This window comes from Oreochromis niloticus, linkage group LG8, assembly GCF_001858045.2.
Source record: "Oreochromis niloticus isolate F11D_XX linkage group LG8, O_niloticus_UMD_NMBU, whole genome shotgun sequence".
Taxonomy (NCBI): domain Eukaryota; kingdom Metazoa; phylum Chordata; class Actinopteri; order Cichliformes; family Cichlidae; genus Oreochromis; species Oreochromis niloticus.
The window spans coordinates 6,914,661-6,941,751 of record NC_031973.2 but is presented as its reverse complement, the minus strand read 5'-3'; the positions used below and the strand labels follow the sequence as shown (position 1 = coordinate 6,941,751).

Genomic DNA, 27,091 nt, shown 5'->3' with positions numbered 1-27,091 from the left:
ACCGAGGAAAATGAAAGCGGCTGCCACGTGGGTGAAGAATGGGCGCAGGTATGGATGAGCAGGTGTATTTACCTTGGTTCATTGCATCATTGCATCATTTCATGTGGCCTGCATTTAGCTTTTTTAGCAGTTTGTTCATTATTAAACAGCTTGCACTTCTGCTGTACTTGTAAATCAGTTGTGATGTATTGTGTTGGCCTCATGTGACCAATAGTGGAGGGCAAACCAGGAGTCTTCATCTGCTCCGATTCTGAATGAGTCTGAAATAAAAATAATTGAAAAAGCCCCCCTCAGCAAAACAAAACAAAAACAAACAAACAAACAAGAAAAGCAATCCAGCACCTGTAGTACTTGCAATGACGTTATCGTTAACATATGTCTGACCTGTGATCTGATCAGTTTTGTTTCGTCACCTATTCATGCTGTGGGTCCACTCTCTGCCTGCCACATGCCCGTTTCTTGACATAATAGACTTAAATGTCCTCAAAGCAGCATTAATATCCCTGTAACACGTTAACTGTTTAGTATCAAAAGGTAAACCTATACACGTTATGGTTACAAATAAAATCATCAGTCGTGAGTTGTGTTTGTCGTCATGTTTCTTAGGTGTTCAAATGGATGTGTATCTCCAGGAATCCTCATAACGATGTCAACTAACTTTTAACCCTTATAACTTCGGATATCTTATCCACCTGCGGGTTTCCCAGGTATATAGAAAATGAAATATTTTCGCTCTGCTATAAATGCGGCGCTGCAGGTCTGCTCCATCAGAACACCGGGAGACATTTGCTTCATACAAAGGAAGTTTATACCTTTTAAAATGCTGAACAGGATTCTCTTTGCTTGCCTGTTTCTTGCTCTGTCCACTGAAGGCTCCTCGCTAAGCTGCAGATGGATGGATCATAAATTCAGACAGCACAACGAAGAAACTCTGAATCTACTTGATACCATGGTAGTGTTTTAATGTTTTAATATTAGTTGATTCGTTATTTAAATAGTTTTAGAATTATTTCACTTTAGCATCTGATGACTAAAACACTCATGTGTTTCAGGCTAAAAACGTCACTAACACCACTGAAGTGAGGTCACCGTGGCCTTCCCTAATCACCTGTACCGCCAGGTTTCCAAATCATCAGTAAGTGAACCTCAGCTTTTGATATTGAAAGAAAAAAAAGATAATTTTCTCTTATGACAGGTTACTTGTGTCTTTAAATCTACTCTATTATTATTAAAGCATTTCTAAAGTGGTCTGTGTTGATCTTCTTCTTCCAGGCTGAGGATAAACTGCTTTCACAGTTCAGGTTCTGGAGGAGGTGGCTGTCCTGTTTGAGGAGGATCACAGCTCTGCATCATGGGAGCACAGCACAGTGAGGAACTTTCTCAATATTGTCAACAAACAGCTGAAGAGCTTCACTCCTGTGTAAGTCACTTTCAGTTAGGTTTTTAGTACATTCGAATATGATACTTTACATGACATGACATATTCTTAATTGTCATTTTGCTTGTAATTAAATTAGATTGGGAGCCACGGTCACAAGAAGAAAACCACAAAGCTGCACATGTATTTTAAGAGACTCTCACATCATATCTTAAAGGAAATGGTAAGATCACATCATTCTCATTAATTTGGGGTTTAGATCATCTTAAGATAAATAGATGGAATAACTTATTTCAGTAATAAAATACTAATATTGGTATTCTGTAGGGTCACAGTGCTGAAGCCTGGGAGGTGATCAGGAAGGAAACCAAAGCCCATCTAATGAGAGCAGAACAGCTGGCTTCGTCTCTGCACACTGCCCACTAAAACCTGTCTGTTGTCATGTCTGTGATGACGGCTGTGTTCTTCTAATTGCTTGTCTATTTATTTAATTTATTTATTTATTTACTTGGTTGTTTGTATATTTATTTTTGTTTTGATTGTTTTTCTATGCTGATCAAGATTTTGTAAAAATTTTGTCTTCATAATGAGCAAAATGAACATTTTTTTAAAATATATTTTATTAAATAAACGAGTCTATCTTTGTACAAACAAAGTGAATTTATTGTTTATATTACATTTTTATTATCAAAATGGGGAGCTTGTAAGTTCCTTTAACCAGATTATGATTGCAATTAGAAGATGATCATTTAGCCTGGAGAAATAGTTTGTTGCTTTATAAGAAAGCCCTCCGTAAAGCCAGAACATCTTACTATTCGTCACTGATTAAAGAAAATCAGAACAACCCTAAGTTACTCTTCAGCACTGTAGCCAGGCTGACAAAAAGTCAGAGCACTGTTGAGCCAACCATCCCTTTAACCTTAACAAGTAATGACTTCATGTACATCTTCACAAATAAAATTTTAATCACTAGAGAAAAAATTACCAAGAATCGTCTCACAGACGTAATATTATCTACAGCTACTTTAAATACCATTGATATTCATTTAGACTCTTTTTCTCCAATTGATCTTTCTGAGTTAACTTCAATAATTACGTCCTCCAAACCATCAACGTGTATTTTAGACCCCATTCCTACAAAACTGTTTAAAGAATTACTGCCATTAATTAATGCTTCAATCTTAAATCTGATCAACCTATCTCTAATAATCGGCATGTATGTATCACAGGCCTTCAAGCTGGCTGTAGTTAAACCTTTACTTAAAAAGCCATTTCTAGACCCATCAGTCTTAGCTAATTATAGGCCAATCTCCAACCTTCCTTTCATTTCAAAGATTCCTGAAAGAGTAGTTGTCAAACAGCTAACAGATCATCTGCAGAGGAATGGCTTATTTGAAGACTTTCAGTCAGGTTTCAGAGCTCATCACAGCACAGAAACAGCTTTAGTGAAGGTTACAAATGATCTTCTTATAGCCTCTGTCAGTTTTGGCCGGCGGTCATAGGTTCCTTCCAATAATATGACGCGAGACTGGAATAAAATATATCCATGGACTAGCACTTTATTAAAGAAGGCACATGTTAACAGCACAAACACCAACAACTAAAAACAAAATGGCTTCCTTTTATACTCTACCTATTCAGGTGAGCATCCGGACGAGCCCAAGTATGGGGATTAACTAATCAAAATGAAAACATAACCCTCCACACAAACAAACATACAATAACATTAGAGCACAAAACAAACATATACATATTTCCAACACGCACTATAAACAAATCAATAACTCAAGCTTCAACCATTACTATCTAAATTAAAACCATTCTTAACCATACTCCCCTAACCTGGCACACTGGTCTGCTCCAGGAGCTCTTAAGCAGGTGATTGAGCTGCTTTCACTCTTTTACGCCACATCCTGCAAGAAGCAACCAGGATAGGTGAGTACTTTTCCAAATTCTCTTTTCACATATGTTTAGGTTATCGACAAATGATTGAATATAAGCAGCTCTAACTTCGGCTCTTTTCTGACACAGGTAGGATGGCCAGTCCTAGTGATGGGTAGATGAGGCCTCGTGAAGCGTTTCAGCACATTCCCCAAACTGTATTGATACTGTGTCGACACAGTGTTGCTGTTTTGCTCCATACTGACACCTGCTGGACCTTAAATATCATTGCAGGCAACTTACTTGAGACTCACAACAGACACTGATTCAATGACCTCGTCATACTTGTACACTGTAAGGTATTGTACTTTCCATGGAATCATTTTATATCTTTTACATTTCAAATATTGTAGACATCTATAAAATATATTGTGAATGACACTAAGTGAAAATTAAAATGAAAGTATTGTGAATGTAATATTACCCATTTGACTCAGAGTTTATTATAAAATTCTATTTAGAAAAATAAGTTTATCCAATGTCTTTGCATTCAGTCTATTGCGTTTTTTTGACACCATTTCCCCAGCTTTGGAAAACTCACAGGCACAGATGAAGCTGGGGTACACAAACTGTAAAGCCAGGTGGAAAAGGTTCTGATAAGATGTCTTCCAGTTCCCCCAGTCCCTTAAAGGATCCTCTGATCTTGGAATGTTTCTCTTCAACACTCTCCACAATACTAAGGGGTTGGCAGTCCTTTATAATAAAATTCAGGACTGCCTGGTCCAGAACAGTCTTCCTAGATGCTTGATTTCAAAATAATAAAACACATATTAATTTAAAAAAAAAAAATGATGATAAAGCTGTTCAGTGTCAATATAGGCCTACCAGTGTTCATTCTCAGTGTGTTTGTCTCCTCATTTTCATGTTTGGCTCTGTAATGCCTAAACATTGAGGAGGTGCTTTTGTTTGTGTAAGAAATGCAGAACAGATGCGACATTTAACCTGCATAAAATGAAATAATTTACACTTCAACTCACATTGCTGTTTTTCTTATTCTGATAGATTACACTGAAACAAAAACAGACAAACTATTACCTTATTTGCAGTTAAAAGATCAAAATGATCCCACACAGCAGAAACATTTCTTTTTCTTTCGGGCTCCATTTTGTTATGGAGAGATGTGTATTTTTTTTTTTTTTTTTAATCTTTGCGAGAGTAATTTCGTGTTTTTTTTTTTTTTTTTTGTTTTTTTTTTTTTTTTTTTTTTTTTTTTTTTTGTGGTGACTCATTCCGTTGGCAGATGCGGATGCGGTACCTTTTAAACAGTTTGGCGCGTTGGCAATGAGCGATACAGCAGCTGTATCGATCACGTGACTTTTTCTTAAAGCGACGCACGCACCGATACAGGCTTCGCTAGGTGAGCTTGATACAAGCGTCGGTGCGTCAGTGTTGCTGGACCCATCACTAGCCAGTCCCCTTGTCTCTTCTCATTTACAAGCTGTCAATTTAATCCTACATCAAGTAAACCTAATAAAGAATTCATAAGAACTAATGTGTGATTTCTTTATTATACTTTTTAATTCCCAATCAATTAATAAAAATACAAACAAGATAATAGAACCCCAGGTCTCCATTATAGCCTCTGACAGTGGACTTGTCTCTGTGCTTGTCCTGCTAGACCTCAGTGCAGCGTTCGATACTGTTGACCATAATATTCTATTAGAGCACGCTGTAGGTATTACAGGTACTGCGCTGCAGTGGGTTGTATCATATGTATCTAATAGACTCTAATAGACTATCTAATAGACTCCAATTTGTGCATGTAAATGGAGAGTCCTCTTCACACACTAAGGTCCACTATGGTGTTCCACAGGGTTCAGTGATAGGACCAATTCTGTTTACATTATACATGCTTCCCTTAGGCAGTATCATTAGAAGACATGGTATACATTTTCACTGCTATGCTGATGACACGCAGCTCTATCTACGAAGCCAGATAACACACACCAATTAGTTAAACTGCAGGAATGTCTTAAAGACATAAAGACCTGGATGGCCGCTAACTTTCTGCTTCTTAATTCAGATCAAACTGAGGTTATTGTACTCGGCCCTGAAAATCTTAGAAATATGGTATCTAACCAGATTCTTACTCTGGATGGCATTACCTTGGCCTCCAGTAACACTCTGAGGAACCTTGGAGTCATTTTTGACCAAGACATATCCTTCAATGCACATATTAAACAAATATGTAAGACTGCCTTCTTCCATTTGCACAACATCTCTAAAATTAGAAATATCCTGTCCTCGGAGTGATGCTGAAAAACTAGTTCATGCATTTATTACTTCCAGGCTGGACTACAGTAATTCATTATTATCAGGAAGTCCTAAAAGCTCCCTTGAAAAGCCTTCAATTAATCCAAAATGCTGCAGCAAGAGTCCTGACAGGGACTAGAAAGAGAGCATATCTCTCCTGTATTGGCTTCCCTTCATTGGCTTCCTGTTAAATCCAGAATTGAATTCAAAATCCTGCTCCTCACATACAAGGTCTTGAATAATCAGGCCCCATCTTATCTTAATGACCTTGTAATACCATTTCACCCTGTTAGAGCACTTCGCTCTCGCACTGCAGGCTTACTTGTTGTTCCTGGAGTATTTAAAAGTAGAACGGGAGGGAGAGCCTTTAGTTTTCAGACCCCTCTTCTATGGAACCAGCTTCCAGTTTGGATTCGGGAGACAGACATTATCTCTACTTTTAAGATCAGGCTTAAAACGTTCCTTTTTGCGAAAGCATATAGTTAGGGCTGGACCAGGTGACCCTGAATCCTCCCTTAGTTATGCTGCAATAGACATAGGCTCCCGGGGGACTCCCATGATGCATTGAGTTTTTCCCTTTCTAGTCACCTCTCCTACTCACTATGTGTTAATAGACCTCTCTGCATTGAATCGCACCTGCTATTAATCTCTTCCACAGCATGTCTTTATCCTGTTTTCCTTCTTTCACCCCAACCTGTCGCAGCAGATGGCCCCGCCCCTCCCTGAGCCTGGTTCTGCTGGAGATTTCTTCCTGTTAAAAGAGTTTTTCCTTCCCACTGTCGCCAAAGTGCTTGCTCATAGGGGCTCATAGGATTGTTGGGTTTTTCTCTGTATCTATTATTGTAGGATCTACTGTACAATATAAAGCGGCTTGAGGTGACTGTTGTTGTGATTTGGTGCTATATAAATAAAACTGAATTGAATTGAATGAGGCATCAGCGAAGATCCAGGACACGCTCGAGGATTATAGCTCTCAGCTGACTTGGGAATGCCTTGGTGTTCAGGGAGAGTTGGCCGGCGAGAGGGAGGTCTGGCCTTCTCTGCTTAGACTGCTGCCCAGCGACTCGGCCCTGGATAAGTGGAAGAAGACGGATGGATAGACAGTGTATAAGAAAAAAAATGTAAGATATATTCAAGGAAGCTGGAGAACAACTCACCACTTTAAAAACCAAAGAAAGTCTTTAACATGGTCTTGGTGCTCATACTCACTCCACGTGAGGTATCAGAGCTTTTGTGAAGAATCAAACCGGTCTTTTTATATAAATCTGGACAATATTTTTTGATTGCACTCATTAAAAATTAGTGCATAACCCTTATTCTGGATATTTCAGGAACAGAAAAGTCAACATATCTCAGTTTGTGAGATAAGAAAATATTTATTGACTTTAACATATAAAGTAATAAGAAATATGTCTAGTTTATTTCATGGAAAATTTTCAGAAATCTAATAAATAAATAAATAAAACAACAGTATAAATATTATGAATACAATAAATACATTAAACCAATTAAGAAATACAAATACATTTTAAAAATTTATCCGACAGACAAGTTTTAGTGGGCAGTTCCCAGAGATGTAACCAGGAACGCGCATTGTCTCAGATGGGCTTGTTATGTTCCTGATCTCCTCCCAGGCTTCAGCACTGTAACCCTACAGACACAACAATATTATCATTATTAAAATACCAGAGGTGTAATATCTGTCATATCGAAATACAGGTTTAGTACAAATAATGCAGACTTACATTGTCCTTTAGGGTTTCATTTGAAAGTCTCTTGAAATGCGTCAGCTGTGTCGTTTTTTGTGATTGTTTTTCTATGCTGATCAAGATTTTGGAAAATTTTTGTCTTCATAATGAGCAAACTGAACATTTTGAAAAATATATTTTTACTAAATAAAAGAGTCTATCTTCTTACAAACAAAGTGAATTTATTGTTAATATTACTTTTTATTATCAAAATGGGAAACTTGTAAGTTCCTTTAACCAGATTTCGATTCCAATTAAACTCAAAAATAACGTCTCAAAAAAACAAAACAAAAAAAGGGAAAACTCCACAGTGCTTGGAAGTTCACAAAAGAGGAATTAAAGTCTTCTTTAATGGGTTAAAAAGAAAACCCATAATATAAGATGTAACTCTTCTGTCAGTCAATCAGTAAATTGACACAATTAAGACAGTTTATTATATTATATTACATTATATCATATTATATTATATTAATGAATGTATTTATTTATTTTTAATGCCCTAATATGGAAAAACTTTTCAACCATTTTTCAGTTCTTTTACACATGACTGTGTATTTGTGTAGGCATCGTGCTCATGTACTGCATCAGTCTAACTTTTACTTTGTGGTCATTCCACCATGCGTTATTCTTCATATGTATTGAGACAGAGGGCGTTTTAAACACAATCTCAAATATGTCTAAACTGGAGGAGTAATTGTATCATTTACTGACTATATTAATTTCTGTGTGGATAACACCGTACCTACCAGGACTGTACGGTGTTTCTCCAACAACAAACCTTGGATTACCCCAGAAATTAAAGCTGTCCTCAAGCAGAAGAGGAGGGCCTTCAAATCCAAAGACAAAGAGGAGTTGAAAAGGGTGCAGAAAGAGCTGAGGGGACTGATAAGGAATGGGAAGGACAGCTACAGGCAGAAGATGGAGAACCAGCTTCAGCAAAATAACGTTGGTGAAGTCTGGAGCGGCCTCAGAACCATCTCGGGCCACAAACATCAGAACTCTCTGCCTGGGAGGGATGTGAGGTGGGCAAATGAACTGAATCATTTCTTCAACAGATTTGATTCAGCCATGAGGCAGTCTTCGACATCGGCTGCAGACTCACCCACCCCCACTGCTGCTGTTCCACCTCTGACACCTCAGACACTTCACACCTCCTCTATTCACCCTGCTCACTCCTCCCCACCCCCAACAACAGCATCCAATACACACTCAACACAAGGCTCCAGCTTGTCTCTCTCAACCACCCAGGTTAGGAGGGAACTGAGGAGGATTAAAGCCAAGAAGGCAGCGGGCCCAGATGGCATCAGCTCAAGGGTCGTCAGGTCCTGCGCGGACCAACTGTGTGGGGTGATGGAGCGCATCTTCAACCTGAGCCTGAGGCTGGGGAGAGTCCCACAGCTCTGGAAAACCTCCTGTGTTGTACCAGTGCCAAAGACTTCACGCCCCAAGGACCTCAGCAGCTACAGGCCGGTGGCTCTGACATCCCACCTGATGAAGACCCTGGAGCGGCTGGTCCTGGCTCAGCTTCGGCACCTGGTGAGCTCATCATTGGACCCACTTCAGTTTGCCTACCAACCTGGCATTGGAGCAGATGATGCCGTCATTCACCTCCTACATCGTTCCCTCGCTCACCTGGAGACCGCTGGGAGCACTGTGAGAATCATGTTCTTTGATTTCTCCAGTGCCTTCAACACTATTCTTCCCTCGGTCCTGAAGGACAAGCTGGAGAACTCAGGAGTGGACCATCACCTCACTACCTGGATTTTGGACTACCTCACCGACCGACCACAGTATGTGAGGACTCAGGGCTGCGTGTCGGACAGGGAACGGTTCTGGCTCCATTCCTCTTCACCATCTACACTGCAGACTTCTCCCACAACTTCACCCAGTGCTTCCTGCAGAAGTTCTCTGATGACTCTGCAATAGTCGGCCTCATCACTGATGGGGACGACAAGGAGTACAGAGGACTGACTCTAACTACCTCCAGATCAACGCCAGTAAAACCAAGGAGCTGGTGGTAGACTTCCGCAGGCACAAACATCCTCCACTGCAACCACTGAACATCCAAGGTATGGACATTGAGACTGTGGACAGCTACAGGTACCTTGGTGTTCATCTGAACAACAAACTGGACTGGACTCATAACTCAACGCCCTCTACAGGAAAGGGCAGAGTAGGCTGTACCTGCTGCGGAGACTCAGGTCGTTTGGAGTGGAGGGCCCACTCCTGAAGACCTTCTATGACTCTGTGGTGGCCTCAGCCATCTTTTATGGTGTGGTCTGCTGGGGCGGCAGCATCTCTGCTGGGGACAGGAAGAGACTGAACAGGCTGATCCGAAGGGCCAGCTCTGTTCTAGGATGCCCTCTGGACCCAGTGGAGGTGGTGAGTGACAGGAGAATGGCGGCTAAGCTGTCATCCCTGTTGGACAACATCTCCCACCCCATGCAGGAGACTGTGACAGCACTGAGCAGCTCCTTCAGCGGCAGGCTGCGGCACCCACGGTGCGGACGGAGAGATTTCGCAGGTTTTCCTCCCCACTGCTGTCAGACTCCACAATAAAGACTTTTGCAGCTGATCAAATACACACATCCACACATGTGCAATAAGACTGCTATATGTGCAATTCTTTCTCTGACAAAGTTGTATTTTTGTATTTTCTTACTCAGTTGTATATAGCATTTGCATTCTATTTTATTCTATTGTATATATTATTCTATTTTATTCTATTGTATATGGTATTTTATTTTATTTTATTGCATTCCAGTGTTTTCTAATTTCTGCTACATAACTTTGCACTTTTGCTGTAACGAAACAAATTTCCCACCTGTGGGACTAATAAAGGTCATCTTATCTTATCTTATCTTATCTTATCTTATCTTATCTTATGTCAGTTTTTCATAAAGCACAGTTTGTAAATTAAAAAAAAAAGTTTAACAATGTGTCTGTTTTTTATGATCAACTTTATCTGTTATTTCCTTTGTAATTCAGCATAAGCGGTTATTGACTTTTAACTCCTTTCGCCATTTCTCATTGGTTGTACTGTATTTTTTATGTTTCTTATTGTTTGCTTGGTTTTTGTTTAGTAGTTTGTTTGTTTTTTGATGATGATAGCTCATTGGAAATCATCTTGTTGATGGAAAATACTGTTATCATTGGCATTTTTTTTTTTAGATACGACTAAAAAAAACCTGCAAACAAATCATTTTTTCTTTCTTTCTTTGTTGTGACAGGTGCTAGTAACAAAGTGCCTAAATATACCATTTAAAATGGGTTCTTTGAATCTTGTGTGTAGACACAACCCTGGTTCATTCCTTGAGTTATTTACTTTTTAATGCTGAATGTCTCAAAGGTCGGATTTCAGTGGCTTAAGAAACAAAAAAAATAATTTTTTCAAGAACTAGAATAAAAAAGCACACAGTGTACAAGGGGGAGGCTGTTGGACAGACCTGGCACACCTAAATGTATAGTGAGGGTGTGCTGGGAATGCCTAGGAGAGGCCCCGGTCCGCAAGATCTTCAACTCACACCTCCGGCAGAGTTTACAACCCAGTGGCAGGAGTTCGGGCAGGCCACGGAAAAAGCCTTAGGGACTACCTCGAAGAGATTCTGCCAAACCGTCCGGCAACTCAGGTGAGAAAAGCGATGCTCTACCTGCACTGTGTGTAGTGCAGCAGGCACTGCTGACTTTAACTGACAACATTTTTGGGAAGTGGACGGAATACTTCGAGGACCTACTTAATCCCACTGGCAGAGTCGGGGGACGAAGGGAGGGGTAAGGTCACTGAGCTAGTTAAACAACTCCTTGGTGGCAGAGCCTTGGGGGTGGATGAGGTTCACCCTGAGTTCCTGAAGGCTCTGGATGCTGTAGGCCTGTTTTGGTTGACATACCTCTACAATGTTGTGTGGAGATCAGGCGCGGTACCTGTGGATTGGCAGACCGGGGTGGTGGTTCCCGTCTTTAAGAAGGGGGACCAAAGGATGTGTTTCACCTATAGGGAATCACATTCCTCAGCCTCCTTGGAAAAGTCTATGCCAGGGTGCTGGAAAGGAGAGTCCGTCCATTAGTCGAACTTTGGATACAAGAGGAACAATGCAGTTTTCGTCCTGGTCGTGGAACCCTGGACCAGCTTTTTATCCTCTCGACTTGAGGGTGCAAGGGAGTTTGCCCAACCAGTCTACATGTGCCTTGTGGACTTGGAGAAGGCATTCGACCTTGTCCCTCAGAGTGTCCTGTGGAATGTGCTCTGGGAGTTGGGGGTTTCTGGCCAATTGCTACAGGCCATTCAACCTTATACAACCACTGCAGGAGCTTTGTCCGCATGAAGCACCAGGGCAGATCCATCGTACGCTGGAGGGATTATATATCTAGGCTGACCTGGGAATGCCTTGGTGTTCGGGGAGAGGTGGCCGGGTTTCTTCCTTTTAAAAGGGAGTTTCAAAACCCCCAAAAGTTTTTAAAGTGGTCTTGGTGCTCATACTCACTCCATATGAGGTATCAGAGCTTTTGTGAAGAATCAAACCAGTCTTTCTATATAATTCTGGACAACGTTTCTATGTTTGATTGTACTCATTAAAAATAAGTGCATAACAATTGTTCTGGATATTTCAGGAATAGAAAAGTCAACATATTTCAATTTGTGAGGTAAGAAAATATTTATTGACTTTAACATATAAAATAATATGAAATATGTCTAGTTTACTGTATGGAAATGTTTCAGAAATCAATAAATAAATAAATATACACAAATATTAAAAATAAATAATAGTGTAAATATTATGAATAGAGTAAATAAATTAAACCAATTAAAAAATACAAATACATTTTTAAAAATGTATCCGACAGACAAGTTTTAGTGGGCAGTTTCCAGAGTTTCAACCAGGAATTCACATTGTCTCAGATGGGCTTGTGTTATGTTCCTGATCTCCTCCCAGGCTTCAGCACTGTAACCCTACAGACAAAACAATATTATTATTATTAAAATACCAGAGGTGAAATATCTGTCATATCTAAATACAGGCTCAGTAAAAATAATGCAGGCTTACATTTTCCTTTAGGATTTTATTAAGAGTCTCTTGAAATACTTTTCTCTCCTGAAAGACAGCTGTTGCCCCTTCTGTGTCGTATTGCTGTGGCTTCCAATCTAAGTAAATCAAGAGAAATAAAACAAAATATATTTAAATAAATCATTCACCACTTTAACTTATTCACAGTTGTCAGGTCTTTTACATAATAGAGACTGAATTCATCGTAAAATTACAAAAACTAATGAAAGTGAACTTACACAGGAGTGAAGCTCTTCAGTCTGTTTGTTCACAATATTGAGAAAGTTCTCCACTGTGTTCTCCTCCCATGGTGCAGAGCTGCGATTCTTCTCAAACAGGGCTGACAGCTCCTTCAGAATCTGAACTGTGAAAGCCAGTTTATCCTCAGCCTGGAAGAAGAAGAAGAAGAAGAAGAAGAAGAAGAAGAAGAAGAAGAGATTACTATAGGAATACTTTTGTGACACTTGAAGATGGATGGCTTAGAAAGTCAAAGAACATGAATCCACACAGCAATGAAAATTTTCCCAGATATGTCTTAGTTTGCACAGGAATAAATGGTTGAAAATGAGTTCTTTGTATTTTTGTCCTTGAATTATACACAGGAGTTATGACAGAGTCGTGATAATAGACAACTCCACTGGCTCTGTGGGAGAGAATCCCTACGACCCTTTTAATAGCTATAGTCTATATATAGGTAAAGACAAACTTTTGTAGATTTGCCATCACGACACTTTCAGTTCTTCCAACAAAAAAAGAAACAACTTTATATAAAAAGTTGGGGATGACTTACTGTTGCGTTGGACGTCTGTTGATACAGTTGATTAGGGAACGTCACGTTGTGCTCAATTTTAGTGGTGTTAGTAATCTGCATCACACACAAAACGCACACACATCACATGCATGAAACTAATCAAACTATTTAAATCAATACCATATTAAACATTATGCAAAGAAGTGCACTCACCATCATATGAAGTCGACCTAAAGCTATTTCGTTGTACAGACTGAATTGACTCATTTTGTTGCCTGGATGTTTTACAATCCATTTGCAACTTAGCGAGGAGCCCGTACTGTACATCCCGAGAAACAGGCAAGCGATGAAAATCCTGCTGATCATTTTTGAAAAATGTAGAAATTTCCTTAGTGTGAAGCAAACTCTCAGGTCTCCTGGTGTTCTGATGGAGCAAACCTCCAGCGCTTCATTTATAGCAGAGTGCAAGAATTTCATTTTCTAATCAACTAGAAAGTTAAAAAAAAAAAACAAAACAAAACAAAACAAAAAGATTTATAACATCATTTTCATTTTGTTTATGCGAAATTCTTTCTTACATTATTTTATATTGGAAAGTTGAAGGTTGGAGATTTACAGTAATGTTTTGCAGGCAGTATTCACCTTCTTTGCGGGTAGCAAGGCATTAATGGCAGTTAAAAAAAAAAAAAAAAGTTAAAAAATGAAAACAGCCAACGTTGAACACAGTTTTTCATCACTCATGATCAAATAGAATGAAAGCGGATGTGTACCAAACGTCATTGACGCACCTTACGCACGTTTGCTTTCAGTTTCAAGTAGGGTTGAATAAAGAAGAGAAGAAAAGAGTATAGAGTGATTTAAGTTTGTTTTTTCAGGTTCTGAAATAAATAAAAAGCCAAATATAGCCTACTGGTCATATAAGTTGCAGTGTGTTATGAAAAGTCTTGAAAAGCAGGGCAGGAGCTGTGAACGGAGAACAGAAAGTCTTGTGGCGTCTACAACAATATGTAACAGAGCACTAAGGTGTCAAATAAAATGACAAAGAGATAAATGTATAATGTATTTATTCCATCAATTAAACATACATTTCCCATTCATTCCCAGACAGGACTTAAAACATATTTTACTAAGATTCCAGCTGCACATGAGACCCATCAAACCAAAGGTGCGAGCAAATAACACTACACTGCAAACCGTCACACCCAGTTTAGAGACACTGCAATCCATTTGCAACAGTCCATTTACCAGTGGGCACGCACTGCAAACAGTTCTGGTCTCAGCACAGCTGGGAATCAGCGATATGCGTGACCTGCAGTCTGGATTTATAAAAGGGAAGTGGCACAAATAAATAAACGGAAAGATAAAAATAAAAACGAGAGAGGTTAGTCCGCCCTTCATTCATAACAATCTTTACGGCTGGACGGACTAACCAAAAGAAATTACAAATCAACCAAAAAGAAAAAATTAACTGCAGAGGCATCACAACAACAGAATATCGATCGCGCGCAGTCGATCTAGAGCTTGAACACCATTAAAACTTCACACGAACAACATACCCACTCGCACCAGAGTGAGTTAATTGTCTCTGGAACTTCCCACAGAAGAGCGCTGACCTCACCTCACACACCCACTACCTGTTCAAAGTTCCTCTGCCAATCACACGGCAGAAGCCAGTAAACTGCCAGGTGACACTTGTTACAAATAGAAACTCTACGCCGCCTATAGGTGATACTCGTAAATTACAGCTTCCACTTTGGGTATTTGTTTTCTCTTTACCGAGGAAAATGAAAGCGGCTGCCACGTGGGTGAAGAATAGGCGCAGGTATGGATGAGCAGGTGTATTTACCTTGGTTCATTGCATCATTTCATGTGGCCTGCATTTAGCTTTTTTAGCAGTTTGTTCATTATTAAACAGCTTGCACTTCTGCTGTACTTGTAAATCAGTTGTGATGTATTTGTGTTGGCCTCATGTGACCAATAGTGGAGGGCAAACCAGGAGTCTTCATCTGCTCCGATTCTGAATGAGTCTGAAATAAAAATAATTGAAAAAGGCCCCCTCAGCAAAACAAAACAAACAAACAAACAAACAAGAAAAGCAATCCAGCACCTGTAGTACTTGCAATGACGTTATCGTTAACATATGTCTGACCTGTGATCTGATCAGTTTTGTTTCGTCACCTATTCATGCTTGTGGGTCCACTCTCTGCCTGCCACATGCCCGTTTCTTGACATAATAGACTTAAATGTCCTCAAAGCAGCATTAATATCCCTGTAACACGTTAACTGTTTAGTATCAAAAGGTAAACCTATACACGTTATGGTTACAAATAAAATCATCAGTCGTGAGTTGTGTTTGTCGTCATGTTTCTTAGGTGTTCAAATGGATGTGTATCTCCAGGAATCCTCATAACGATGTCAACTAACTTTTAACCCTTATAACTTCGGATATCTTATCCACCTGCGGGTTTCCCAGGTATATAGAAAATGAAATATTTTCGCTCTGCTATAAATGCGGCGCTGCAGGTCTGCTCCATCAGAACACCGGGAGACATTTGCTTCATACAAAGGAAGTTTATACCTTTTAAAAATGCTGAACAGGATTCTCTTTGCTTGCCTGTTTCTTGCTCTGTCCACTGAAGGCTCCTCGCTAAGCTGCAGATGGATGGATCATAAATTCAGACAGCACAACGAAGAAACTCTGAATCTACTTGATACCATGGTAAGTGTTTTAATGTTTTAATATTAGTTGATTCGTTATTTAAATAGTTTTAGAATTATTTCACTTTAGCATCTGATGACTAAAACACTCAATGTGTTTCAGGCTAAAAACGTCACTAACACCACTGAAGTGGAGGTCACCGTGGCCTTCCCTAATCACCTGTACCGCCAGGTTTCCAAATCATCAGTAAGTGAACCTCAGCTTTTGAATATTGAAAGAAAAAAAAGATAATTTTCTCTTATGACAGGTTACTTGTGTCTTTTAAATCTAATCTTATTATTATTAAAGCATTTCTAAAGTGGTCTGTGTTTGATCTTTTTCTTCCAGGCTGAGGATAAACTGGCTTTCACAGTTCAGGTTCTGGAGGAGGTGGCTGTCCTGTTTGAGGAGGATCACAGCTCTGCATCATGGGAGCACAGCACAGTGAGGAACTTTCTCAATATTGTCAACAAACAGGCTGAAGAGCTTCACTCCTGTGTAAGTTCACTTTCAGTTAGGCTTTTAGTACATATGAATATGATACTTTACATGACATGACATATTCTTAATTGTCATTTTGCTTGTAATTAAATTAGATTGGGAGCCACGGTCACAAGAGGAAAACCACAAAGCTGCACATGTATTTTAAGAGACTCTCACATCATATCTTAAAGGAAATGGTAAGATCACATCATTCTCATTAATTTGGGGTTTAGATCATCCTTAAGATAAATAGATGGAATAACTTATTTCAGTAATAATAATACTAATATTGGTATTTCTGTAGGGTCACAGTGCTGAAGCCTGGGAGGTGATCAGGAAGGAAACCAAAGCCCATCTAATGAGAGCAGAACAGCTGGCTTCATCTCTGCACACTGCCCACTAAAACCTGTCTGTTGTCATGTCTGTGATGACGGCTGTGTTCTTCTAATTGCTTGTCTATTTATTTAATTTATTTATTTATTTACTTGGTTGTTTGTATATTTATTTTTGTTTTGATTGTTTTTCTATGCTGATCAAGATTTTGTAAAAATTGTCTTCATAATGAGCAAAATGAACATTTTTTTAAAATATATTTTTATTAAATAAACGAGTCTATCTTTGTACAAACAAAGTGAATTTATTGTTTATATTACATTTTTATTATCAAAATGGGGAGCTTGTAAATTCCTTTAAGCAGATTATGATTGCAATTAGAAGATGATCATTTAGCCTGGAGAAATAGTTTGTTGCTTTATAAGAAAGCCCTCCGTAAAGCCAGAACATCTTACTATTCGTCACTGATTAAAGAAAATCAGAACAACCCTAAGTTACTCTTCAGCACTGTAGCCAGGCTGACAAAAAGTCAGAGCACTGTTGAGCCAACCATCCCTTTAACCTTAACAAGTAATGACTTCATGTACATCTTCACAAATAAAATTTTAATCACTAGAGAAAAAATTACCAAGAATCGTCTCACAGACGTAATATTATCTACAGCTACTTTAAATACCATTGATATTCATTTAGACTCTTTTTCTCCAATCGATCTTTCTGAGTTAACTTCAATAATTACGTCCTCCAAACCATCAACGTGTATTTTAGACCCCATTCCTACAAAACTGTTTAAAGAATTACTGCCATTAATTAATGCTTCAATCTTAAATCTGATCAACCTATCTCTAATAATCGGCATGTATGTATCACAGGCCTTCAAGCTGGCTGTAGTTAAACCTTTACTTAAAAAGCCATCTCTAGACCCATCAGTCTTAGCTAATTATAGGCCAATCTCCAACCTTCCTTTCATTTCAAAGATTCCTGAAAGAGTAGTTGTCAAACAGCTAACAGATCATCTGCAGAGGAATGGCTTATTTGAAGACTTTCAGTCAGGTTTCAGAGCTCATCACAGCACAGAAACAGCTTTAGTGAAGGTTACAAATGATCTTCTTATAGCCTCTGTCAGTTTTGGCCGGCGGTCATAGGTTCCTTCCAATAATATGACGCGAGACTGGAATAAAATATATCCATGGACTAGCACTTTATTAAAGAAGGCACACGTTAACAGCACAAACACCAACAACTAAAAACAAAATGGCTTCCTTTTATACTCTACCTATTCAGGTGAGCATCCGGACGAGCCCAAGTATGGGGATTAGCTAATCAAAATGAAAACATAACCCTCCACACAAACAAACATACAATAACATTAGAGCACAAAACAAACATATACATATTTCCAACACGCACTATAAACAAATCAATAACTCAAGCTTCAACCATTACTATCTAAATTAAAACCATTCTTAACCATACTCCCCTAACCTGGCACACTGGTCTGCTCCAGGAGCTCTTAAGCAGGTGATTGAGCTGCTTTCACTCTTTTACGCCACATCCTGCAAGAAGCAACCAGGATAGGTGAGTACTTTTCCAAATTCTCTTTTCACATATGTTTAGGTTATCGACAAATGATTGAATATAAGCAGCTCTAACTTCGGCTCTTTTCTGACACAGGTAGGATGGCCAGTCCTAGTGATGGGTAGATGAGGCCTCGTGAAGCGTTTCAGCACATTCCCCAAACTGTATTGATACTGTGTCGACACAGTGTTGCTGTTTTGCTCCATACTGACACCTGCTGGACCTTAAATATCATTGCAGGCAACTTACTTGAGACTCACAACAGACACTGATTCAATGACCTCGTCATACTTGTACACTGTAAGGTATTGTACTTTCCATGGAATCATTTTATATCTTTTACATTTCAAATATTGTAGACATCTATAAAATATATTGTGAATGACACTAAGTGAAAATTAAAATGAAAGTATTGTGAATGTAATATTACCCATTTGACTCAGAGTTTATTATAAAATTCTATTTAGAAAAATAAGTTTATCCAATGTCTTTGCATTCAGTCTATTGCGTTTTTTTGACACCATTTCCCCAGCTTTGGAAAACTCACAGGCACAGATGAAGCTGGGGTACACAAACTGTAAAGCCAGGTGGAAAAGGTTCTGATAAGATGTCTTCCAGTTCCCCCAGTCCCTTAAAGGATCCTCTGATCTTGGAATGTTTCTCTTCAACACTCTCCACAATACTAAGGGGTTGGCAGTCCTTTATAATAAAATTCAGGACTGCCTGGTCCAGAACAGTCTTCCTAGATGCTTGATTTCAAAATAATAAAACACATATTAATTTTATAAAAAAAAAAATGATAAAGCTGTTCAGTGTCAATATAGGCCTACCAGTGTTCATTCTCAGTGTGTTTGTCTCCTCATTTTCATGTTTGGCTCTGTAATGCCTAAACATTGAGGAGGTGCTTTTGTTTGTGTAAGAAATGCAGAACAGATGCGACATTTAACCTGCATAAAATGAAATAAATAATTTACACTTCAACTCACATTGCTGTTTTTCTTATTCTGATAGATTACACTGAAACAAAAACAGACAAACTATTACCTTATTTGCAGTTAAAAGATCAAAATGATCCCACACAGCAGAAACATTTCTTTTTCTTTCGGGCTCCATTTTGTTATGGAGAGATGTGTATTTTTTTTTTTTTTTAATCTTTGCGAGAGTAATTTCGTGTTTTTTTTTTTTTTTTTTTTTTGTTTTGTTTTTTTTTTTTTTGTTTTTTTTTTTTTTTTTTTTTTGTGGTGACTCATTCCGTTGGCAGATGCGGATGCGGTACCTTTTAAACACAGTTTGGCGCGTTGGCAATGAGCGATACAGCAGCTGTATCGATCACGTGACTTTTTCTTAAAGCGACGCACGCACCGATACAGGCTTCGCTAGGTGAGCTTGATACAAGCGTCGGTGCGTCAGTGTTGCTGGACCCATCACTAGCCAGTCCCCTTGTCTCTTCTCATTTACAAGCTGTCAATTTAATCCTACATCAAGTAAACCTAATAAAGAATTCATAAGAACTAATGTGTGATTTCTTTATTATACTTTTTAATTCCCAATCAATTAATAAAAATACAAACAAGATAATAGAACCCCAGGTCTCCATTATAGCCTCTGACAGTGGACTTGTCTCTGTGCTTGTCCTGCTAGACCTCAGTGCAGCGTTCGATACTGTTGACCATAATATTCTATTAGAGCACGCTGTAGGTATTACAGGTACTGCGCTGCAGTGGGTTGTATCATATGTATCTAATAGACTCTAATAGACTCCAATTTGTGCATGTAAATGGAGAGTCCTCTTCACACACTAAGGTCCACTATGGTGTTCCACAGGGTTCAGTGATAGGACCAATTCTGTTTACATTATACATGCTTCCCTTAGGCAGTATCATTAGAAGACATGGTATACATTTTCACTGCTATGCTGATGACACGCAGCTCTATCTACGAAGCCAGATAACACACACCAATTAGTTAAACTGCAGGAATGTCTTAAAGACATAAAGACCTGGATGGCCGCTAACTTTCTGCTTCTTAATTCAGATCAAACTGAGGTTATTGTACTCGGCCCTGAAAATCTTAGAAATATGGTATCTAACCAGATTCTTACTCTGGATGGCATTACCTTGGCCTCCAGTAACACTGTGAGGAACCTTGGAGTCATTTTTGACCAAGACATATCCTTCAATGCACATATTAAACAAATATGTAAGACTGCCTTCTTCCATTTGCACAACATCTCTAAAATTAGAAATATCCTGTCCTCGGAGTGATGCTGAAAAACTAGTTCATGCATTTATTACTTCCAGGCTGGACTACAGTAATTCATTATTATCAGGAAGTCCTAAAAGCTCCCTTGAAAAGCCTTCAATTAATCCAAAATGCTGCAGCAAGAGTCCTGACAGGGACTAGAAAGAGAGCATATCTCTCCTGTATTGGCTTCCCTTCATTGGCTTCCTGTTAAATCCAGAATTGAATTCAAAATCCTGCTCCTCACATACAAGGTCTTGAATAATCAGGCCCCATCTTATCTTAATGACCTTGTAATACCATTTCACCCTGTTAGAGCACTTCGCTCTCGCACTGCAGGCCTACTTGTTGTTCCTAGAATATTTAAAAGTAGAATGGGAGGGAGAGCCTTTAGTTTTCAGACCCCTCTTCTATGGAACCAGCTTCCAGTTTGGATTCGGGAGACAGACATTATCTCTACTTTTAAGATCAGGCTTAAAACGTTCCTTTTTGCGAAAGCATATAGTTAGGGCTGGACCAGGTGACCCTGAATCCTCCCTTAGTTATGCTGCAATAGACATAGGCTGCCGGGGGACTCCCATGATGCATTGAGTTTTTCCCTTTCTAGTCACCTCTCCTACTCACTATGTGTTAATAGACCTCTCTGCATTGAATCGCACCTGCTATTAATCTCTTCCACAGCATGTCTTTATCCTGTTTTCCTTCTTTCACCCCAACCTGTCGCAGCAGATGGCCCCGCCCCTCCCTGAGCCTGGTTCTGCTGGAGATTTCTTCCTGTTAAAAGAGTTTTTCCTTCCCACTGTCGCCAAAGTGCTTGCTCATAGGGGCTCATAGGATTGTTGGGTTTTTCTCTGTATCTATTATTGTAGGATCTACTGTACAATATAAAGTGGCTTGAGGTGACTGTTGTTGTGATTTGGTGCTATATAAATAAAACTGAATTGAATTGAATGAGGCATCAGCGAAGATCCAGGACATGCTCGAGGGATGGCTAGCAAGATCTTCAACTCACACCTCCGGCAGAGTTTACAACCCAGTGGAAGGAGTTCGGGCAGGCCAAGGAAAAAGCCTTTGGGACTACCTTGAAGAGATTCTGCCAAACCGTCCGGTAACTCAGGTGAGAAAAGCGATGCTCTACCTGCACTGTGAATAGTGCAGGTGGAGCACTGCTGACTTCAACTGACAGCATTTTGGGGAAGTGGGCGGAATAATTCGCGGACCTACTTAAGCCCACTGGCAGAGTCGGGGGATGAAGGGAGCCAGTCGTCCATCTCTGGGGGTGAGGTCACTGAGCTAGTTAAACAACTCCTTGGTGGCAGAGCCTCGGGGGTGGATGAGGTTCGCCCTGAGCTCCTGAAGGCTCTGGATGCTGTAGGCCTGTTTTGGTTGACACACCTCTACAATGTTGTGTGGAGATCAGGCACGGTACCTCTGGATTGTCAGACCGGGGTGGTGGTTCCCGTCTTTAAGAAGGGGGACCAATGGATGTGTTCCACCTATAGGGAATCACATTCCTCAGCCTCCTTGGAAAAGTCTATGCCAGGGTGCTGGAAAGGAGTCCGTCCATTAGTCGAACTTTGGATACAAGAGGAACAATGCAGTTTTCGTCCTGGTCGTGGAACCCTGGACCAGCTTTTTATCCTCTCGACTTGAGGGTGCAAGGGAGTTTGCCCAACCAGTCTACATGTGCCTTGTGGACTTGGAGAATGTAACCCATATCAACTACTCCCTGTCAAATGACTCAAGCCAGCTGATTTGAGGCCCCTCTCCTGATTGGCTCCTTCCACGTCGCGGCAACTATGAATACGGCCGTGGAGGGATACTTCCGGGTTCGACTCCTGCTGTGGCTGTAAGCTTATGTCGTGTGGAACCGCGTTGGAAAACAAAGCGTTTTTCTCCCCTAAACCCGTCTATAAAATTGTATCACCTCAGCGGTAAGTGTTCTTAACATCTACTAATAACAACCTTTTAGTCGTCAGTAACCAGCCGGCCGTTTTCGCGATTAACAAATGACTTTGTTCGGCGGCGTTCCCACCGCGAGCAGAACTCCGGTTCAAAAACCGCTGTTTTTGAACACCTTTATTTCCTTAAGCACTTTAATGGGCTTACTTTGAAACAAAGTGCAATTAAATGATTATTGTTATGTGTTGCCTTGAATTCGGCTATGCTGTCTGTTAGACAGTTGTTTTCCTTTATTGTTATTTTTATATTTGTTTGTAGCGAACGCTACTGGAATATATACAGGGTGGGCCATTTATATGGATACACCGTAATAAAATGGGAATGGTTGGTGATATTAAAGTCCTGTTTGTGGCGCATTAGTATATGTGAGGGGGCAAACTCCTCAAGATGGGTGGTGACCATGGTGGCCATTTAGAAGTCGGCCATCTTGGATACAACTTTTGTTTTTTCAATAGGAAGAGGGCCATGTGACACATCAAACTTATTGGTAATGTCACAAGAAAAACAAAGGTGTGCTTGGTTTCAACATAACTTTATTCTTTCATGAGTTATTTACAAGTTTCTCTTTGTTCACAGCCATTGACATGTCGAAGAGGTTAACACGTGAGGAGCGGATCGAAATTGTGTTGATATCTGGTGAACGCAGTAACCGGGTCATTGCAGCAGATTTCAATGCAAGACACCCTACGAGACCACCCATCTCCCATGCTACAGTTAGCAAACTGCTTGCTAAGTTTCGTGAAATTGGTTCAGTGTTGGATTTGCCAAAGTGTGGACGCAAGAAAACTGTCTCTAATGAAGAAACATCAGTGGCTGTCCTAGCTTCATTCAGCAAGAGCCCACAGCGTAGCACTCGCCGCATGTCACTGGAGAGTGGCATTAGTCGAACATCCCTTCGGCGGATATTAGCTGCTCACAAATGGCACCCTTACAAACTCCAGCTACTGCAGCATCTCAATGAGGATGACCCAGATTGGCACACAGAATTTGCAGAATGGGCAAAACAAAAATTGGAACAGGACCCTCAGTTCACGCAGAAGATTTTGTTCAGTGATGAGGCAAACTTTTATGTGAATGGTGAAGTTAACAAACAAAACCACCGCTGTTGGTCTGACACTAACCCACATTGGATGGATCCCTCCAAGACTGTTGGAACAACAAAAGTGATGGTTTGGTGTGGTATATGGGGTACAACGATAGTGGGTCCATTCTTCATCAATGGAAACCTCAAGGCCACTGGATATTTGAAATTGCTACATGATGATGTGTTTTCCTCTTTATGCACTAAAGCTGGCACGTTCCCTGAGTTTTTCCAGCAAGATGGTGCACCACCACATTATGGGTGCCAGGTCCGAGCATTCCTAGATGAACAGTTTCCTGGAAAGTGGATTGGTCATCGTCTGCCAGTTGAATGGCCCCCAAGGTCTCCCAATCTGACCCCCTTAGACTTTTATCTTTGGGGTCATCTGAAGGCAATTGTCTATGGTGTGAAGAAACGAGATGTGCAGCACCTGAAACTACGGATACTGGATGCCTGTGCTGGCATTTCTCCTGCGGTGTTGCTATCAGTGTGTGAAGAGTGGGAGAAGAGGGTTGCATTGACAATCCAACACAATGGGCAGCACATTGAACACATTTTATAAGTGGTCAGAAACTTGTAAATAACTCATGACAGAATAAAGTTACATTGAAACCAAGCACACGATTGTTTTTCTTGTGACATTACCAATAAGTTTGATGTGTCACATGGCCCTCTTCCTATTGAAAAAACAAAAGTTGTATCCAAGATGGCCGACTTCTAAATGGCCACCATGGTCACCACCCATCTTGAGGAGTTTGCCCCCTCACATATACTAATGTGCCACAAACAGGACTTAAATATCACCAACCATTCCCATTTTATTACGGTGTATCCATATAAATGGCCCACCCTGTAGATTAAGCTACGTAGCCAAGATGATTACTAATTTAACTGTTGTACATTTGTGACTGATGATGATGATGATGATGATGATTTGCATTGTTACATAGACTTGCAGAAAAATGTATTTGTTTACCGGTAAACTGAATTGATTTTGATTTACTAATGGATATTTTTCTGGCCTACAGGTCAGGTTTTTTTTCCCTTTAAATTGATCTTCTTCATATTGAAGTGGCGAGCCGGTAGGACCATTCTTGTTTTTTTCCCCCGCTTTGCCGTCTATGGATTACGGACATATTTTTTCCCCATTGTATGAAACTGGACCCTAAGGAGGAATACCTTAAAAAGTGAACTTTAAAAAGAAAAAGGACCGAAAAGGACTCTTAACAAAAGGACTGTTGCACAGGAAATCACAGCAATTGATTTATTATTTGTTACACAATTATTTGATTGTGGGCATTTATTTATGTTGTGTGTTGTATTGATTATTTTGGTCCATTTCCCCTTTTCCCCATTTATTCAATATATTTTTGGTACAAGATACTGCAGTCTTTGGTCTCATCATTCACACCATCTAGGCTCCATAAAGAACCATTTCTTCTGCGCGTCAGTCAATAAACTCGTCCATTGCAATAACACTAGCCCTTAAATAACTTTGCGTTACAAGAAGGCATTCGACCTTGTCCCTCAGAGTGTCCTGTGGAATGTGCTCTGGGAGTTGGGGGTTTCTGGCCAATTGCTACGGGCCATTCAACCTTATACAACCACTGCAGGAGCTTTGTCCGCATAAAGCACCAGGGCAGATCCATCATGCGCTGGAGGAATTGTATATCTAGGCTGACCTGGGAATGCCTTGTTGTTCGGGGAGAGGTGGCCGGGTTTCTTCCTTTTAAAAGGGAGTTTTTCCTTCCCACTGTCGCCAAAGTGCTTGCTCATAGGGGGTCATAGGATTGTTGTGTTTTTGTCTGTATCTATTATTGTAGGATCTACTGTACAATATAAAGTGCCTTGAGGCGACTGTTGTTGTGATTTGGTGCTATGTAAATAAAACTGAATTGAATTGAATTGAATGAGGCACCAGGGCAGATCTAAAACACACTGGAGGGATTATAGCTCTCAGCTGACCTGGGAATGCCTTGATGTTCAGGGAGAGTTGGCCAGGGAGAGGAAGGTCTGGCCTTCTCTGCTTACAGTGCTGCCAAGCAACTCAGCCCTGGATAAGCGGAAGAGCATGGATGTATAGAGTGTGGAGAAGGAAAAAAAAAAAAGTAAGATGTATTCAAGAAACCTACTCACCACTTTAAAAACCCCAGAAAGTTTTTAAAGTGGTCTTGGTGCTCATACTCACTCCATATGAGGTATCAGAACTTTTGTGAAGAATCAAACCAGTCTTTCTATATAATTCTGGACAATGTTTCTAATGTAAGTAAAATTTATTCATATAGCACATTTCACAGATAAAAATCACAAAGTGCTTCACAATAAGATCAGACATACAAGTTAAAATTAATTAAAAGCCCGTTTGTATAAAAATGTCTTCAGCTGCTTTTTAAAGGAGTCAGTAGAGTCTAGACAGCGTAAAGACAACGGCAGGGAGTTCCACAGCCTAGGTGCCAGTGCCTGAAAAGCCCGATCCCCACGTGTTTTAAACCTAGTACGTGGGACCACCAGTAGCCTCTGACCTGAAGACCTAAGTGCTCGGGATGAAGCATGAGGTTTCAACAGGTCAGAGATATACTGGGGAGCTTCACCGTGCAGAGCTCTAAAAGTTACAACTAAAATTTTAAAATGAACCCTAAAATTTACTGGCAACCAATGAAGAGAAGCCAAAACTGGAGTAATGTGAGACCTCTTGTTTGTACCAGTTAAAAGTCTTGCCGCTGCATTCTGTACAGACTGAAGGCGATCCAGAGCTGATTTGTTGAGACACGTAAAAAGACCGTTACAATAATCCAAACGAGAAGAGATAAAAGCATGAATAATCAACTCAACTTCCGCCTTTGACACCAGTAGTCTGAGTTTAGAAATGTTTCTTAAATGATAAAAACAGTTCCGGACAAGTTGTTTAGAGTGTTTCTCAAGAGACATTGAACTGTCAAATATAACACCTAAGTTTCTGAGACTCGACTGAAATGAAGGGTCTAAAAAACTGATATGCTGCTGAATTTCTGAGAGCATGTGATCAGGTGCAATAATCAAGGTTTCTGTTTTATCTGCATTTAACTGGAGGAAATTGTCATTTACCCATTGTTTGATTTCTGACAGACAATTATTTAAACAAGACAATTTATAAAACTCAGAAGCTTTGAAAGAACAGTATAACTGAATGTCATCAGCATAGAGATAAGAAATATTACTGTAACGTTTGATAATTTGGCCTAGAGGGAGTGTATATACAGCAAAAAGAGAATAGGACCTAAAACAGATCCTTGAGGTACCCCAGAAGGCAGAACTGACGTTTCAGACAACACATGATTGATACAGACAGTAAAGGATCTCTCAGACAGGTACGACATAAACCATTTCAAAACAACACCAGTAATCCCGAACAAATCCTTCAGCCTATTTATCATGATGCTGTGATCAACAGTATCAAAAGCAGAGCTGCGATCCAACAGAACCAGAACGGTGTACTCTCCAGAGTCTGCTGCCATCAAAATGTCACTAGATACTTTAAGCAAAGCGGTTTCAGTGGAGTGCAATTTGCGGAAACCAGACTGGAAAATGTCCAGAACATTGTTCTTCTCCAAAAAGTTGTTAAG

General features: G+C 39.9%; 2 protein-coding genes and 1 pseudogene across 4 annotated transcripts; 2 read left to right on the top strand and 1 right to left on the bottom strand.

Annotated features, from left to right (window-relative positions):
- The first annotated feature begins 820 nt into the window (after positions 1-820).
- On the top strand, positions 821-1,977 carry LOC109203156 (interferon a3-like; annotated as a pseudogene).
- Positions 1,978-12,370: 10,393 nt separating this feature from the next.
- LOC112847710 (interferon a3-like) lies at positions 12,371-13,380 on the bottom strand. The gene is made up of 4 exons (XM_025909953.1): positions 13,327-13,380; positions 13,153-13,227; positions 12,602-12,751; positions 12,371-12,460 (listed from the first exon to the last, which is right to left on the bottom strand). Exons 1-4 carry the CDS (start codon positions 13,378-13,380, stop codon positions 12,371-12,373), a joined length of 369 nt encoding a protein of 122 aa, XP_025765738.1.
- A 1,548-nt stretch (positions 13,381-14,928) lies between these two features.
- LOC109203267 (interferon a3-like) lies at positions 14,929-16,857 on the top strand. Of its 3 annotated transcripts, none has more exons than XM_025909989.1 (6): positions 14,929-14,949; positions 15,753-15,832; positions 15,935-16,018; positions 16,160-16,309; positions 16,408-16,491; positions 16,599-16,857. In XM_025909989.1, the coding sequence occupies exons 2-6, from the start codon at positions 15,776-15,778 to the stop codon at positions 16,695-16,697; spliced, it is 474 nt and encodes a 157-aa protein (XP_025765774.1). In that variant the 5' UTR covers positions 14,929-14,949; positions 15,753-15,775; the 3' UTR covers positions 16,698-16,857. The 3 variants fall into 3 exon arrangements, with proteins under 3 accessions (XP_025765774.1, XP_019218244.1, XP_019218242.1); XM_019362699.2 differs by lacking the exon at positions 14,929-14,949 and adding an exon at positions 15,466-15,586; XM_019362697.2 differs by lacking the exon at positions 14,929-14,949 and having other exon boundaries at positions 15,686-15,832.
- Positions 16,858-27,091: the final 10,234 nt, after the last annotated feature.